At 39.7% G+C, this 18,327-nt stretch overlaps 1 protein-coding gene across 1 annotated transcript; it reads left to right on the top strand.

The window, feature by feature from the left end:
• Positions 1 to 7,881: 7,881 nt before the first annotated feature.
• Positions 7,882 to 9,446, top strand: LOC136841966 (uncharacterized). The gene is made up of 2 exons (XM_067109373.1): positions 7,882 to 8,924; positions 9,203 to 9,446. Exons 1-2 carry the CDS (start codon positions 7,882 to 7,884, stop codon positions 9,444 to 9,446), a joined length of 1,287 nt encoding a protein of 428 aa, XP_066965474.1.
• Positions 9,447 to 18,327: the final 8,881 nt, after the last annotated feature.

Below are 18,327 nucleotides of genomic sequence, written 5' to 3'. Positions count from 1 at the left end.
GGTAGGAAAAAGGGGATCAAGGATCAATTGTGAATATGAAAGATCTCTTGTTAAAATACTGCTTATGAAAAACTGACAAACAAGAGACCATCCATTGATGGTGTAAGTCCAAGTAAAACAGTGAGGGAAGTAACGCATAAACAAACCATGAAGTGGGACTCTTGTCACTGCTCGTTGAAAGGTATTGACACAAGCTTGAGTTTCAGAAGTTCCAACGATTCACCCACAGTATGAGGAGAACCATGCCAATAATTTGATCAGAGCAGGGCTTAGAACGCTGTTAGAACGCTGTATGGTGCTGAACCCCCACAGAATAAAAGCCGGTAATGTAAGGATGAACTGTACATGGAGTACTACTTGCCTCATGGTGTAGTCTGGACAAGATCTGCATGCAAAGGATGATCATAATTATTGTTTACCCAAAAACATGAGAGTGAGCCAGGTAGAAGTGAATAGCTCAGTGCGTTTAACGGGTCTGATGTGAAACTGAACATTCTTTGTAGATGCATGAAGAGACTAAATGGTATGGAAGTTTTTGAACAAAGGTTTCGTACTGATTCTGCAGTTAAGTATGAACGCGGTAGAGGCGGTTGTTTATTTTCCCCTATGTTTGTGTGTGTGTGTGTGTGCTGGTGTGCACATATGTATGAAGTGCTTCCCTCAAAACGGACTTGAAAGTAAGCAGAATCCCATTTGGAATTGTTCTGATAAAGGCTGGACCATAGTATTCCAAAGAATACAAGAACAGTTGGCTTGAAGCGAAGGGCACACACGTCACGGCAAAGAAAGTCAGGGAGATGCTTTCAAAAATATTTCTGGAATTTTCTTCTTGGTCGGTAAATGGTTATATGTAAGAGAATGCCGTTTCTTTTTAGAGGATATTGTTTCTTTTTAGACAAAGAAAATTTCAGAGAGAGATGAATGGCTCCACTTCGGTAGGGTGAGTGATTAAGTAGTTGATGTCTTCCCTTTCAAATGACGATTTGGAAGTGTATGTAATATTTAGTACTTTAATATTTACAGCAGGCTTTCTCTTCTTATCTTCTCTTTTTCTTTCCCTCCCTCCCTCTCTTTCTCTACCCTCGATCTATATGATCATGATCTAACAGTTGACCTGCGACAGTAACTTTTTACACTGCATCGATCAACGTAGGGACAATAGTTTTGAAGGTGTATGTGTGAGTCCTCTCTTCGGATAAAGAGCAGAAAGAGAGTATATATATATATATATATATATATATATATATATATATATATATATATATATATACATATATACACACATATAATACACACACATATCACAGTGAAACTTAAAAACTTGCCTATAGCTGAGAGAGAGAGAGAGAGAGAGAGAGAGAGTATGCGTACATAAAATCGAAAGAAATTGAAGCTCTCCAAACAGGCTAGCTACTAGTTCTGTAACCATAGATAGGGGAAAGTGCCAGGGGTGCAAGAGGCCTAGGCTAGAGGTGAGTTGCGTCGACTGGATATAAATGGGCGGCCGGAGGGTAAAACTCCATCCGGACGAAATAGGTGCCATTAATAAGAAGGCAAAAGTTTCTGACGGCGTAGACTGCGCCCGGGAAATTAACAGTTTGCGAATGAGGAAGGAGAATTAATGCCTCAAATTTTGAACTGGAATGGGCTTTAAATTGAGCAGCTTCTTTAAGTGAAATATTTCTTCCCTCGGGAGAGGAAGCCAGGTCTTAGTTATCTGTCATTCCCCTCCCTCTCCCCTCCCCCCCCTCCCCTCCACCCCGTATCCTCACTTCTGAGACCTCCCTAAATATCATTCTGAAGGTTTTTTGTTTTGTTTCTCTGAGGATCCTCCGACCAGCTACTTCCCCCATAATTATTTTTTTTATATTAGGTAGGAATTTATCCTGCTTTAACTGTGTCATATGTAATCCCTCTCTCTTTCTCATATGAGATGTTTTAGAATAAACTTACGAATGAAATTGCTTAAACCTCTTTTTTAAGAGGAGGAAAAGAGAGTACGCTATCACTTGCCAGAGAGAGAGAGAGAAAGAGAGAGGGCTTTGAATATCATTGAAGATATGTCGCCGTTTGCTGTTGATTCAGACATAATTCTTCGTCATTCTCCTTGGATCCATCCTCGGTCCTTCGCACTTTGCTCCAAATTGTTTCCTTTAACAGCTGCTACCCAATTCCCTTTCTACTCTTTTACCCATTTCTGTTTTAACCTTAAATTTGGCACTAAAGCCTTCTATTGGCTCTGTCCATCTTATTTTTGGGGTGTTCCTCTATTTGTGTTCCTCCTCGAATGGGTCGGTTTCATTGCTGTCTTTGTGATCAACACTACTGACCTTACCTCGTCTCTACCTTGGTCTCTAGGTCCTCCTCTACCTTGTCTTGACCTGTGTCTTAAGTCCTCTTTTCCTCAGGCCTTGCTTCTTCTCAAGGTCCTGTTTCTCTCTGCGCGTGGTTTACCCTATGTTCTCTTAACTATATGGACAATATGTAACTTTATTAAACGGATGTCATAGTAACAGCCGCCAGGCTATCCGGCGGTTTGTATATTTTTACGTTTTGTCCCCCTAGCATGTATATTGTAAATTTTTCCATTACGTATCAGTCCTTCGTCAGTGGCTTTGAAATAAAGTTGAAACTGGTCAGGACCTACTCCCAGTCTGGGGTTTTGAGTGATTATATATATATATATATATATATATATATATATATATATATATATATATATATATATATATATATATATATATATATATATATATATATATATATAAATATATGTAATGTATATAAATCACGTGTCAGTGTGATTATAATTAAATATAATACAGTATGTATGTATATATATATATATATATTATATATATATATATATATATATATATATATATATATATATATATATATATATATATATATATATATATATATATATATATATATATGCATATAAACACACACACATATATATATGTGTGTTTGATTTTAAATTGCGAAAAGGTAAAAACATGATGATTATGTGTACAAAGTTACAGCCAAGATGGAAAGGGTGAAACAATGAGATGCTAAGTACATTTCGTCTTATTACCAAGGCGTGGTCACAGCAACTAAAGATAAACAGAGACAAGGGCGTATATGTATGGTGGGTGTAAGTCTTACAGGAATACAAAATGGTTGGGAGATCACAGAACGGTCAACAGATTAACATTGAAATCTACTTATTGGTAATCCGCTATATTCTGTCTTTCAAATCCTTCTGGAACATGTTTTATTACAGGGTCAAAAGAAAAATGCTGGTCTCAAATTAAGGTTATATTCCCAGGTCAACTGAATCATAACAGATTCCAACAAGTTTCTGAAATAGTTTCATTACTTCGTAATGTTACATTGTTTTGTGTCCAATTTATTCTGTGGGACTTTTCACTTAGTTACAAAAATAAAGCATTATTAATCTGACCTGTTCTTACTGAATGTTTGTGTTGTTTTAATCTGGTATTTAATTCTTTACTGGTCTGACCTAAGTAAAATAAATCACAATCCATACAAGGAACTGTATACAATATTGCTAACTTTTTGGGGGATATTTTTTATAAGTATGTTCTTGATGTTATGTGTGGAGGATACATTTGTATTAAACAATTTTAGAAAAGTTTTTACAGCTTCAAATCCCATAAAATGTGGCAAACAAAGGTTGTTTGAGGACACCTCTTTTTTTTTCCAATTTTTCATAGAAGGTCTTTATAGCTTTATTGTAACAAATATCCATAATGTGGGTTGGATAGCATAGATCTCTTCCTATTTTTCTGATTATTTTAATTCTTGATCTAAAAACTCAGGACTGACTATTCTCAAGGCTCAAAGAAACATTGATGAAAAAACTGAAATTTTGATATTTATATGGTGCCGTGAATAACAGTGTAGATATGTCAGATTATTTGTCTTTCCTACAAATACTTAATTTGCAACTAAATAGGTTCCCGTTTAATATAAATGTCCAAAAAAGGTAAACATTCAGCTTTCTCTAACTTGGGTGTAAATTTAATTGAAGGGACTTGATCATTTAGTTGAGCCAATATGTTATTTACATCCAAATCTTTGGGTATGACCCCCCCCCTCGATATGAGACCACCCTGACGTGGTGAGGGGACTCTTGAACCCCAGGAATTTGTTTCTGGGTTTGAGTCTAAGAGTCTCATATACCATCATATGTTGTTTTGGATTAAATTTTTGGAATTTTCCACTTTTAACAAAATTTATTGGACCTGATAAATAGGAAAAGATATCATAGCTGGGAATGGGCTTATATCCGAAGCTAAATAGTGAGAACTGTGGTAGGACCAGCAACTACCCGATAATGTTCAGACCCGAGAGTTACCAGATTGGTAGCTCAAAGGTGGAACTATTCGTTAGGACTGGACCATGGATTCCAAGGGGGTCTGGTTCTATGGATAGGACTCTCAGCATTCTATCCGGTTTGCCCATAACATGATTAGGGTGGGGATGATTGTATTCTTGTAATGCTCTCAGTCCTAGCAAGCGGGCTTGGCTACACTTGAGCCACTATAATCATGTGCCATCCCCTTTGGGGTAGGGTAGGGAGTGGACATTTGGGAGTCAGTTCTCACTTGTGCCATTGGTGGAAGAATAAAACTCAGTGAAAAGCTGATGATATCTTTTTAAGGTTTTCAGGTTAATTTTTTTTCCTCCCTCAAATCTTTATGCCAAGTGAAAATAAAGATTCGAGTACCCCTGGGCCCTTCGATAGTAGTGACTCGGCACAGTTGATGACCAATCTGGAACCTCCTGTAACAACCTTTCTTTGGAAAAAACAAAAAAGAATCCAAATGTAATCACGCTGGAACCTTATGCTCCAGTGCACAACAAATCAAAAAGTAAATATCGTCTTGACCCAACCTTGACTCACTTCGACTCCCTTTTGGGAGTGAAAGTTGGTCAAGGTTTCTAACCATGGAAACAGAACACCAAATCTCAACCCTAAAGTTGAAAAACTTTTTATTAAAAAGACACTCAACGACAGAAATGTCGTTTTGACAAATAAAAATGAGGACGTGGCTTATAGAAGCCGCAACAAAACCCAGTCTGAAGACTATCTATCAATAAAAAGTATTGACAATGTAAATGTAAAAGTAAAGAAACATGAAACTATGAACAGCATTCAGGGTGCTATTGTACTTCCTGAAAATAATGACGAACTGGTTGATAAAAATATGCTATTGGACTCTCTTAAAATGAGATATACCAAAGTCCAAGATTGTGAGGTATATATAATACCAAGTAAACAGAATAATAAGGTATTAAGAAATGCAAAAATAAAATTTGAGGGTCAAGCTTTACCTCAAAAAATAAAAATTTTGGCTCAAAATAGAGAACTGAGACCTTATGTTCCCAAGCCACTACAATGTCAAAATTTTAGTAAATATGGACACGAAAAAAAAACTGTCGCAATGAACCTGTATGTGCTTATTGTGGATCTGACAAACATGCCATACAATGGAAATGTAGTGAGCCAAAATGTCTAAACTGTGGACAGGATCACCATGCAAGGTCCAAAGAATGTATGTACTACATATACAATACAGAACTGGAAATGTTACAAGAACGAACAGGGATGTCTATCAAAGAGGCTAAATTGAAATTAAAAGTGAGAGGAATGCAAGATCCATCTAAGAAACATACATGTTCTTCAATAACAGGAACCAATAATGAAACAAGAGTACATAGAAATAGAAGTAACGAAGCACAGAAAAAGTAAATCACAAGAAGAAATTAATGCCCAAGGGAAAAAAATTAAAATGGCAAAGAACAGAGAAACAGGTACAAATGATGTGGATGAAACAGGTACAAATGATATGGATAACATTTTATCAAATTCATTTGAAATACTAATGCAAATAGGAACACAGTAGGACGCTACTACGGAAGTAACAGAGGAACCTGATAGACTGGAAATTAAAGATAAAAAGAGGCCATTGGAAAGAACACCACCCAAAACAAAGAAACCAACAATTGTTAAAGAAACGTCGGTCAAATCAAAGACAAAAGATATGAAGAAAGAAAGAAAAACAAAAAGACTAAGAATATACCATTATCTCCTAAAATAATAGTAAAACCAGTGGATACAGATATCCAAAATACCGAAGAAGTGGAAGACAGTCGTACTTTAGACAATAGTGAATATGTCAAAGGAGAAGAGATTACTCCATCATCAATAATTGGTACAACAAGAACAAAGAAAGAAATATACATGACAACTCTTGTGGATGTAATGATTGTTCCATTGCATTGGGCGACAATAACAAAAACATAACAAAAGATGGTTTAGCAAACATTATAAGAAACTGAAATATAGAAAAAAAGAAACCACAGATTTGAGTATCCATGAAAAAGGTTGCATGTGCGTTGAGCACTTGGTGTAATATAAAGAAAAACAAATGAATGTCTTGGGTAAATTATTAGAAAAAATCCAAATTAATAATACAAATAAAGAGAGCAAAACTCGACTGCTATAATAAAATATTTTCAGTAGCTATATAATACAATGAAACGTAAATGGTCTGCAGACCAGATTACAACTAGGAGAAATACAACGATTACTAAAAGAATATGAACCTATATTATGTTTACAACATGTCAACAAAATATCAACAATAGGTAAATATACCTTAGCTTCTTCATCTAGAGAGGAAGGAAATTTAGGTATTGCTATATATGTACATAACAAAGTATGTTATGACAAAGTACCTGTAAACTTTACTGATTTGCAAATATCTAGTATTAGAATATGAATGAAAAACAATGATTATGTAATTTATAATTTATACAACCAACCCAATGAAAATTATTACTTTAACAAACTTAAAGAATTACTTCATAATGCCAAGGAACCTACATTAATAGTTGGCGATTTTGATGCCCACAACCCGATGTGGGACTGTAATTGTACAGACTCAAATAGAACAGGAAGTAAAATAGAAGAATTCATAGATTCATATGACATGTGCTGTATAAATGATAACGAAATCAACACATTTTCCTAATGCACATGGAACATTTTCCTCAATTGACTTAACTCTATGTACAACAAACATAGTAGATAGATTAGAGAAGGGATGCAGTGCTGTCCCGGATCGCCAGGTCTCTAGGTACGGAAGCCGCAGTGTTGTTGTGAAACGGTCCTATCCTGGACTCCACCTCCCCCTTCCCTAAGGGGGAGGTGGATGCTGCAGTATTTAGTGGAAGACCGATAAACGTGACCGCCTTGTCCACCAGGCAGCGACGAAAGGGGTCACGCAACCCTCTCGTCCTGCGGCCCAGTCCTTGACCCAAGCTAGCACCCCAGCCCTGAAGAAGTCTGGTGCTTCGACGGTCACTTGGGGCAAAGTCCAACCCCCTTTGTCACCACCTCGGAAGGAACCACAGGGTCCCTTTCGTCAACCTGTTCCCCCCAAAAGGAAAGGTAAGGGCAAGAAGAAGAGGGGAGGAGCTCACTAGGAACAGCGAGCCCCCTCAAACGCTGCCGTCGGTAGGGGAGTGCCTTTCCAGCCATTGGGCAGCGTGGCAGCAGTACGGAGCGGAGACCTGGTTAGTGGATGTCCACCAGGAGGGATATTCCCTATCTTTCGTGCCCCCGCCTCCCCTCACCGACAATCCAATCCAGTTTCCTTCCTACCTCCAAGACCCTCTGAAGAAACAGGTGCTTCTTCAAGAGGTCGGAACGATGTTGAGCAAGGGCGCCATTGAAGTCTCGAGGATCGATCCCCGGGCTTCTACAGCAGAATCTTCCTCGTGGAGAAGCCCTCTGGCAGCTGGAGACCGGTGATCGATCTCTCTCCCCTGAACCGTTTCGTTCGTCAGACACGGTTCACGATGGAGACAGTGCGTACGGTACTGTCTGCAATCATGGAGAACGATTTCATGCTGACAGTCGACTTGATGGATGTGTACTTCCAAGTACCGGTTCATACGTCGTCTCGTCGGTACCTTCGCTTTGTCCTCGACGGGCTGGTTTACCAGTTCAAGGATCTTTGTTTCGGTCTGTCAACCACTCCACAGGTGTTCACGAGGGTATTCGCCCTCGTTTCGGTTTGGGTCCATTCGGGCGGGATATGTCTTCTGAGGTATCTCGACGATTGGTTAGTCCTGGCAAACTCCCACTTTCAATTGCTACAGGACAAGGCTCGTCTCCTTGAATTGTGTCACGAACTGGGAGTTGTGATCAACTTTCGGAAGTCCGATCTAATTCCCAAGCAAAAAGTTCAATACCTGGGCATGCTGATCGACACGACAGCAAGCAGTCTTCCCCTCGCAGGCTCGAATCAGCACGTTCAGGAAGGTAGTGAGGCAGTCCCTATCACAACAGGACCAACCTGCTCGACAGTGGCAGATCATGATCGGGCACCTGTCGTCGTTGGAGAAACTCGTTCTGTACGGGAGACTCCACATTCGATCCCTCCAGTGGAGGCTGAGGGATTTCTGGGATCAGTCCTGGAACCCCAGTCGCTTCTTGTCCCCATCTCGCAGGAGGTGAGGGACGATCTCGCCTGGTGGTTGGACGACAGGAACCTGTGCATAGGTACGCCTCTGTCCTCTCGCCCCCCAGACTTGCTTCTTTTCTCAGACGCATCGAAGGAGGGCTGGGGGGCTCACCTGGAGGAGTTGCTGACAACGGGCGTGTGGGACCTTCACGAACGGCACCTTCACATCAATGTCCTGGAGATGAAAGCAGCGTTCTTGGGTCTCCAGTGCTTCCAGGATCGTTTGATGGGACACTCGGTAGTGTTGATGAGCGACAACCTGACTGTAGTGGCATACGTTAATGAGCAAGGGGGTCTTGTCTCTTGGGCTCTTCACGAGTTGACGTCGCAGGTGCGTCAATGGGCAGTTGCCCACTTGTTGGTCCTGTCGGCCAGGTAAATTCCGGGCAAGAGGAATGTCCTGGCGGACACGCTAAGCCGTCTGGATCAGATAGTGGGGTCCGAGTGGTTTCTCCATCAGACCGTAGCGGACACACTCTTCAATCTGTGAGGGCATCTGGTAGTTGACCTATTCACCACCCGGTACAACAGAAACCTTCCAACCTTCTCCTCTGTCGTACCGGACTCATGGGCAGCTGCGGAGGATGCATTCCAACACTCGTGGGATAACCTCGAAGTGTATGCCTTTCCCCCATTCTGTCTCCTTCGTCCAGTTCTCAGTCATGTGCTGGGATTGACGAACCTTCAAATGATCCTGGTAGCCCCCAAGCGTCCGGAAGCCATTTGGTATCCAGGCCTGCTGGCTCTGCTCTCCGACGTTCCAAGGGAACTCCCCCTCCGGCACAATCTGCTTTGTCAGCCTCATGTAGAAGGGTACCACCACGTTGTGGCTTCCCTGTCCCTTCTCGCCTGGAGGTTATCCACCATCTCTTGCGAGCGAGAGGTTTTTCTCGCTGAGCAGCGACAGAGATGGCAGGATACCTCAGGAAGCCCTCCACAGCGGTTTACCAGAGTAAATGGGCCGTCTTCTGTGGCTGGTGTCGTAGACGGGGTTATTCTCCGGTCGGAGCCACTCTTCAGCAGGTAGCAGATTTCTTCCTCTTTCTTCATCGGGAAAAGCTCTTATCGGTTTCAGTGGTGAAAGGAAACAGGGCAGCTTTAGGCTTGGTCCTGAAGCTGAAAGGCATCGGTATTTCATCATCCCTGGAAATATCCTTTCTGATGAAGAGCTTTGAACGGTCTTGCCCACCAGGGAGATCAGGCCCCCTGAGTGGGACGTCTCTCTCATATTGCGGAGCCTTACTCGCGTCCCTTACTAGCCACTACGAGAAGCCACAGACAGGGATCTGACCCTCAAGACCGTCTTCCTTTTAGCCCTGGCTTCAGTGAAGAGGATTAGTGAATTACAGGGACTTTCCTTTGCAGTCAAACACTCAAGGGGGTGGGGATCGGTAACACTCGAATTTGTCCCGGAATTCGTAGTGAAAACTCAAAACCCAACGGTCCCTGACGTTCGGCTCGAGTCTTTTACAATCCCATCCCTCAGTGACTTTATAAATAATGACCCTGACAAGTTATGGCTCTGTCCTGTATGGGCGCTACAGCGCTATCTAATGAGAACACGGCACCTCAGGCCTGAGTGTCGACGGCTCTTCGTCAGCACTGGGACCCCCAAGAATGAAGTGTCTAAGAACACGATCTCTTTCTGGCTTCATGAGGTTATCAAAAAGGCGTATGCGGTGGCTGGCAAGGACGTCGTCAGCCCTCTGCCCCCCCCGTGCTCACGAAGTCGGGGGGATTGCGCCCTCTCTAGCATTCCGGAAGAACCTGTCGGTCCAGCAGGCACTAAGGGGCGGGGGTGGTGTGGTCACGCCAGACCACATTCACCTCCTTTTACCTAAGAGACGTTACCCATTGGTCCTTGGACACCTTTTCCATGGGTCCAATGGTGGCTGCTCAACAAGTTGTGTAACTTACCCAGCTCCTGTAAGGACAGAGTTGCAGCTCATCTGTTGTATGCAAGTGATTGGGCATGAACGGTGAGTGACTGGCTCCCCCTTCCTCCCCTATCATCCTATCTTTCTTCCCTCGGGCAGAGTTAGGCCATACAAAGCTGAACCAGACGTCTGATGTAGGTGTGTTTCATTACTTGAGCGTCCTGTCTTTGTTACCTTTCAAGTATTCATTAGATGTAATGTCCCGCCTTTCTCCTGCAAGGTGGGGAAAAGGGTTGTGGGCTAATTACCAAACCCATTCCTTATGTTGGTTCTTAGTCCCCGACGTTTCCCACTCACCTCTAGTGTGAATACTGTGCGGTCGCTTACTACCATAACCTCGCCACAGCAAGGACGGTCTAGTAGACTGGCTGGTAGCACGACGGTTCTCATAATGGTGCTCTCGATCCAGTGGCCATGTCCCCCTGGCTGTTACCCCAGGTGTACATGAGGTGTGTTGAATTCCCAGTCATTCAGAGACCTCCACTCAGATTCCTCCCACCGAATCTTGAGTCACCATGTGTAAAGGACTGAGGGTTGTATTTGTGTAGGAACAAACTGCATTTTTAAAGGTAAAATGCATTTTTCCTATCATACAAACCCGAGGTCCTTTACTCAGGTTACCCTCCTCAGCCGGCCCACAATCTGCCCTAGACCAGAAAGCGAAGTGATGCTTGAATCTGGGCGGTTAGCACCGTGGGTTACCCACTGTTGCCAACCACATGCCCAGCTGGTAGTGATACCAACTAATGCCTTGTAAGTCTTTTGTGGCCTATGTTCAGCTACGCCAAAAGTATCCCCATATGTAAAGGACCTCAGGTTTGTATGCTAGGAAAAATGCATTTCACCTTTAAAAATGCGATATTAGATTGGAATACAGTTGACGACTTGCATACAAGTGACCATTTCCCAATATTAATTTCATTATTACAAAATAACCCCACCAAGCATGGCCCTCAATATAGAACATTTATAAAGCAGATTGGGAGCAATACAAATTCCACACTAGGAATATCCCACCATTTGAATATTTAAAAGACCATAATAAAACTTATAAATTTCTTGTTGATTTCATTACAAATGCAGCTGATAAAGCAATACCAAAATCCAAATCTCATCCAACAAAATACAAAGTTCCATGGTGGTCTGAAAAACTTACAGAATTAATAAAATTAAAATACTAAATTGCAAGAAGATTAGATAATTGAATGGAAAATTCAGTTAAATAAACAAAACATTACCGATATTAGAAGGAACCTTACAAAAGCTGACTATATTATCATTAGAAATTAATACATTAAAACCTCTATATAACAAAATATCTGCAAAATTTAAAAGAGAAGTAATTCAAGGAAGAATCATTTCATGGAGAAAATATGTATCAGATCTCTCTAATAATACTCCCATACAAAAAATATGGGAAAAATTCAGGAAAATAAATGGCACCCATGTTAAACCACCTAGACATGCCATAATAAAGGATGGGAAAAGAATGCTTGATCCTAAAGAAATAAGTAATGTAATAGGTGAAAATTTAGCAAAAGTAAGTAGTGACAAAAATTTAGATGAGCATTTCTGAACAAGGAAAAATAACATAGAGTTAATAACAATAAGTTTTGAAACCATAGAAGATATTTATTATAATAGAAAAATTAATATGGAATGGTTAGAATTTGCTATGTTGAACATCAATAAATCTGCCCCTTGAGGTGACAGCATTTGTTTTGAAATGATCTGCCATTTAGCACCTTTGGCAAAGACATTAGAGTTTCATAACCACTTATGGCTTCGAAATTTATTTCCGTATGAATGGTGTAAAGCTATAATTATTCCTATCCCCAAACCAGGAAAAGATCCCAGTAGTGTCAACAATTACAGACCAATTTTTTTAACTAGTCTGCAAATTACTAGAAAAAATGGTAAATGCTCGACTAACATGGCCCATTCAAGAAAACAAAAATTTTGACTCCCACTCAATTTGGGTCACAATGTAACAGCTTGACACTGGTTTCTCTATCTAACTTGGAAGACCACATACGAAGAGGGTTTGAACAAAAACAAATTACTATAGCCATGTTTTTTGACATTGAAAAGGCATATGATACTACATGGAGGTATGCAATATTAAAAACGTTACATAAAAATAACATCTGTGGACATTTACCTAGGTTTATCCAAAACTTTCTGACAAATCGCGCTTTTCAAGTGAGAATTGATGATGTATTGTCAAGTACATTTCCACTTGAAAATGGTTTTCCACAAGGAAGCATCCTTAGTGGCACACTGTTTACTTTAGCAGTAAATGATATCGGTAATAATCTACCTATTGGAATTGAAAGTAACTAATACATAGATGATTTTGGCATATATTATTCAGCATCTCGCATAAAACTTGCAAAGCGTATCATTAATAAAACTATAATAAAAATAGATGAATGGGCCTCATCTGATGGCTTCAAAATTTCTATGCAAAAGACTCAAGCAGTAATGTTTTATAAAAATAAAAAGTGGAAAAAAGGTGAAGAAATAGATTTAAAAATCAGAAATCATTCCATACTAATTGGCCAAACAGCAAAATTTATGGGTTTAGTATTTGATACTCACTTGAACTGGAAAGCCACATAACATACATGAAATCAAAATGTAAGAGCATTAAACATAATTAAAAAAACTATCGAACACTACTTGGGGAGCCGATAGACATACCCTTACTTTACTATAAAAAGCAACAGTGCTGTCTATTGTTTATTATGGAAGTGAAATATATGGTTCGGCATCAGACACAATGCTGAAAACAGTAGACCCAGTTCATAATGAAGGTCTTAGAATATGTTCAGGAGCTTTTCGATCATCACCAACATCTTCTTTACAAATTGAATGTGGTAAACTACCTCTGTCTCTCCATAGACATCTAGTAACAATGAAGAGTGCTCTGAGAATTCAGACAAATGATACTCCAACCAAAAAATTATTTGGATTACGAGATGTATATAAATAATCATCCACCTCCTTTCCCAATTAGAGCTAGGAAATTGTTTGAGTCGCTTAATATAAATATACAATTTCCTTTAATATTAAAATTACTTCCTCCTTGGACAATGAATAAAATGAGAATTTGTACACTTGAAATATTTATCAAAAAGTTATTCATATACTCCAGAATACCATAGGTAACATGCAGTAGAACATATAATCCGAAAAGGTCCACATTATGCAATATACACCGACGGATCTAAGTCACAATACGGAGTGGGATATGCTGCAGTATCCCCAGACAAAACGTATCGGTTCTCTCTCCCAGATAAAGCCTCAGTATTTAGAGCTGAGTTATGTGCAATAGTATCAGCCATAAAAATAATTAGAGAAGCCTCATGTAATAATTTTGTGATTTATGGCGACTCCAGAAGCGCTATAGAGTCCATTCAAAGCTATAATAAAAAAAAAAGTAATATTGTACAACATATAAAGTTTTCACTCCATAAATTGTTTAAGGGAAAAATTATTGAAATATGTTGGATCCCTGCCCATGTAGGGATTAAGGTAAATGAAGAGGCTGATAAAGCAGCTAAAGAAGTGGTCCACATGACAAGAGCAAATGTAGACATTCCTATTAGTGACTATACAAGATATATGAAAACAGTCATTGTAAGTAAATGGCAAAATATATGGAACAAAGAACCTGAAAATAATAAATTAAAACAGATAAAATCCAGTGTCGGAAAATGGAGTTCATCATATCAGAGGGAGAGACACACACACAAGTAATTCTGACACGTCTTCGAATAGGCCATGCTCATCTGACACATGGACACTTAATGAACAGTCCATGTGGCCCTCCTCCCAAATGCCCAGATTGCAATGTTGATAACAGTTGAGCATGTACTCTGTGAATGTCCAAAATGTAACCTGCAACGATTATCAAGTTTTGGAAATAGACCAATAAAAGAAATTTTGTCGGAAACTTCAACATTTTCAGTAGTACCCATTTTGATGTTCATGAGAAGCTGCGAGTTAATTGATAAAATATAAAAAATCAATCAATCAGTGTACCGAATTTTAAAACAAGTAAATTTTGTGATTTTACTTCAATTTATTTTGAATTTTAATATACCTTTTTAGTATATATGGAAACATGAGTATAAATGTATTTATTGTGTGTGTGTTCCAGTATGAAAGCATATACCTATGTACAGCTCTTAATTTCATTTTCATTCATACATCATTAACGAGTGACCTGTTTTGTCCCAGTGCTAGACTTACAGCCTAGACTTGTCATTTCATCCTAATCCTTCGAGCCAGCCCTATGAGAGCTGATAGTCAGCTCATTGGTCTGGTTAAATTTTTTAATAATAATTTGGGTATAACCCTATAATAAAACATATGTTCCAAAAGGATTTGAAAGACAAAATAAAGAAGATTACCAATAGGTAGATTTCGATGTTAATCTGTTGACCGTTTTGTGGTCACCCAGCCTTTTTGTACTCCCATAAGACTTATGCCCACCATATGTATACGCCCTTGTCTCTGTTTATCTTTAGGTGCTGTGACCATGCCTTGCTAATAAGACGAAAGTACTTACCATCTCATTGTTTCACTCTTTTCTTCGTGGCTGTTACTTTTCCTGTAATGATTGTTACATAACCGATTTCGCTCGTGTGAGTCCTATAAACTATTGAAATATTTACTGCAAGGTATTTTATGTCCTGTATTTCCGTTAATCCTATTCAAAACAGGATTTGTCGCCCATTGTAACTACTATTGTTAACTACACCTTTTTAGTTTTTAGTTTTGTTTCCTATGAATTATTTTCTTATTTTTGCTTCTGGCCCATTTATTGATTTTACTGTGATTGATGTTCTTTTTTTTTTTTTTGCTTTGATACTGAAACATTGGAAGGCTCGTTACTAAAAAAGAAAAATATAACTACACGACGAGTCCCTTGCCACAAGGCGTAGAAGATCAGACTAGACCGAACCAGACCAGAGAGAGAGAGAGAGAGAGTCCAGGTACACGTCCGATCCACTGGGAAAGATTTTTGTCTTCGTTTTTAGAAATAAATCTTCCCGGGAGATTTGAGACAAATCCTCCCCGGTGTCTCGTATCCTGCTCCTTGCGGTTCCACCTGCCTGCGTTCATATCGGGGAGGATACATACACGCATACATCGCCTCAAATGAAGTAATTCCAAACGCTAAGGGCTTTTGCCGGATCATATTCCGAAGACCGTGGCTGTCTAATTATCCCCTATTTATGTTTCATATACTCCTCGCCATATTTCCTCTCTCTCTCTCTCTCTCTCTCTCTCTCTCTCTCTCTCTCTCTCTCTCTCTCTCTCTCTCTCTCTCTCTCACACACACACACACACAGTTTCATTACAGGAGTGGGTTCCGTCTTTCATTTTCATGTACTTTTGAGTGTATTACGTCTGGCTGTTTGTTTGTCCGATTCTCTCACACATCTTGTTCAGTCTGTCTGTCACTCATTGGTGCTTGAGTGTATTCCCCTTTTCATGCTGTTGTATTTTAGAATTTGGAAAATATGCACTTTATTCATCTGATATTTTTCCGCTAACTTTAAAAAAGTTCCTCTTTCTCATTTGCTAGTTATTAATAAGCATTCTCTCTCTCTCTCTCTCTCTCTCTCTCTCTCTCTCTCTCTCTCTCTCTCTCTCTCTCTCTCTCTCTCTCTCTCTCTCTCTCTCTCATATTTGCCGTTTTCGAGGAGAGCTTTCTCTTCTCTTTTTCATGTTCTCTCATCCCCTCTTTCCTCTGCTTTCTGCTAGTAAATCCACCTTCTCTCTCTGCTTTTGAAGACGATACAATAAAGAGGGCCGTTTTGAAATTGTAATACAGTTTCCCAAATTTCAGTTGTCCTCTATGAAGACGCATCAACCGAGCAGAAACGATAACGTTAGGCAAAGAAACAAATAGCATTATTCTTCCAAAAACTATCTTTTGGGGAGGGGGCCTTCTCTGGGAAAGATAGAGGGGGTTGGGTGTGGGTTAGGGGAGAGGGAGGTCCTATTACCATAGAAAGTGGCCACCCTTTTCTCTTCATTATCGCGCATCGTGGCAGCATGGATCTAATTGCCCCACTAACTGCCGGGAAAGGATTCACAGCTGATTTACCGCTGATGTATGATGCCCTGAGGGTATTACAGTCTCCCGCTGACCCTGCCGGATGGTCGGGAATCTTGCAATCGGACCCGGAGGAGTGGATCTTAGGGGTCTGGCGACGTGGCGACCGTGTTCCGCCCCGGGGAGGGGATTCCCCACAATTAGGACCCACAAATGTTTGCGAGACCGAAATGAACTCTGGAGCATGTAGATCACGCCCGCTCCGCCGAAGGCCGCTGATCCTCGCGGAATGAATGAGATTGATATTAAATATGGATTAAGCGCTCTTGTACATCAAGCAACAGGAGCAGGGAACAGGCGTTTCTCATCCTGCGGGACTTCAGGTGGTGTGGGGCTGACAGACCAGGAAGGAGCAGAGCGAGAGGTAGGAGGGAAGGTTTAGGAGAGAGAGAAAGAGGGAGATCAACTAAATCATGAACCAACAACGTAATTTCATTCTTTCATGATATGTGCACAGGATTTCGTCAGCAACTTTTATTGCATAAGTAAATCTCACGCTTTTTCTCATTTCCTTCGCTTGGTAAATTCCATGTCCATTGAACGTTTCACTGGTAATTAATGCGTCATTGAGATTATCCAGACATATAAAGCGATGAATAATAATAATAATCATCATCATCATCAGATATACAGTAGAGCTTATATTTCCTCCAAAGCATCACTACTGTCCTCACATTATTATTATTATTATTATTATTATTATTATTATTATTATTATTATTATTATTATTATTATTAGACTCCTGTTTACTTGAGGTCTTTACTACTCGCGCTCACATTTCGTTTTGAAATTACGGGTAATTAGATGAAACAAATGAAGTAGGAAATTTAAAAAAGAATATCTTCATTATGGCCATGGCGAACGACAAATAAGATCTTTGGAGTTCAATACCTGCTCCTGTAGCCTATTCTTTCTTGAGGCAGATCTAACGCTTAACATTGGGTCTGCATTGTGAAGGGAAGAAAATTACCTTCCCAGAATTTGTAAATTGTATTGTGTTGCGCGCAAGGAGAATTTGCTATATGAGAAAGGAAGACGCACTATAAAAATAAACCACCCACCCAAATGTCACCTCCATCACTTGAGTGAATAATTGATCAAGAAGGAAGAAGTAGCAAAAATCATGAATAATAGAAGAAAGGAATGTTGTGAAGAAATTAAATCATTAAAAAAAAGCAAGACATACGAAATGATAAACCGCAGCCCGGTTCCTTCCTCATCCAAACAGGGTATTTGATCATAAAGGAAGGCATAATTAAACCGTGCTGTTTAAACTAATGCGTAAATTTAATCCTCCTCCCCCCTCCGTTGCAAGGATAGAGTTGACAGATAAAAAGCACAGTGGTTAATAGAAAACCTTTCAATATTTGTTTTATTCACAGGCATGGAGTATTTATACGTAAAAAAATCTTTAAATTTAAAAACTTTTGAAACGGTCGATCACCTTACAAGTATTGAAAATTCATAAATGTAAATGGATTATTATTACAGAAATGGACTAAATTAGGTTACATGCCATGTGAAGGGGCGTTGATGAATAAAAATAAAGTAAGGAAAATAACATGTTTATAAACAAGAAACAAGACAGTTAAGGAAAATAACTCGATGAATAAATAAAAAAACTAGATCGTTTAGAAAAAATAACTTACCATTCTCTATGGAGAGAGTTACAAACATAAAAAAATCCAAGACGTAAATTGAAGAAAA

The sequence above is a fragment of the Macrobrachium rosenbergii genome, chromosome 9 (assembly GCF_040412425.1).
Source record: "Macrobrachium rosenbergii isolate ZJJX-2024 chromosome 9, ASM4041242v1, whole genome shotgun sequence".
NCBI classification, from domain to species: domain Eukaryota; kingdom Metazoa; phylum Arthropoda; class Malacostraca; order Decapoda; family Palaemonidae; genus Macrobrachium; species Macrobrachium rosenbergii.
This window is presented reverse-complemented; position numbering and strand designations above follow the sequence as displayed.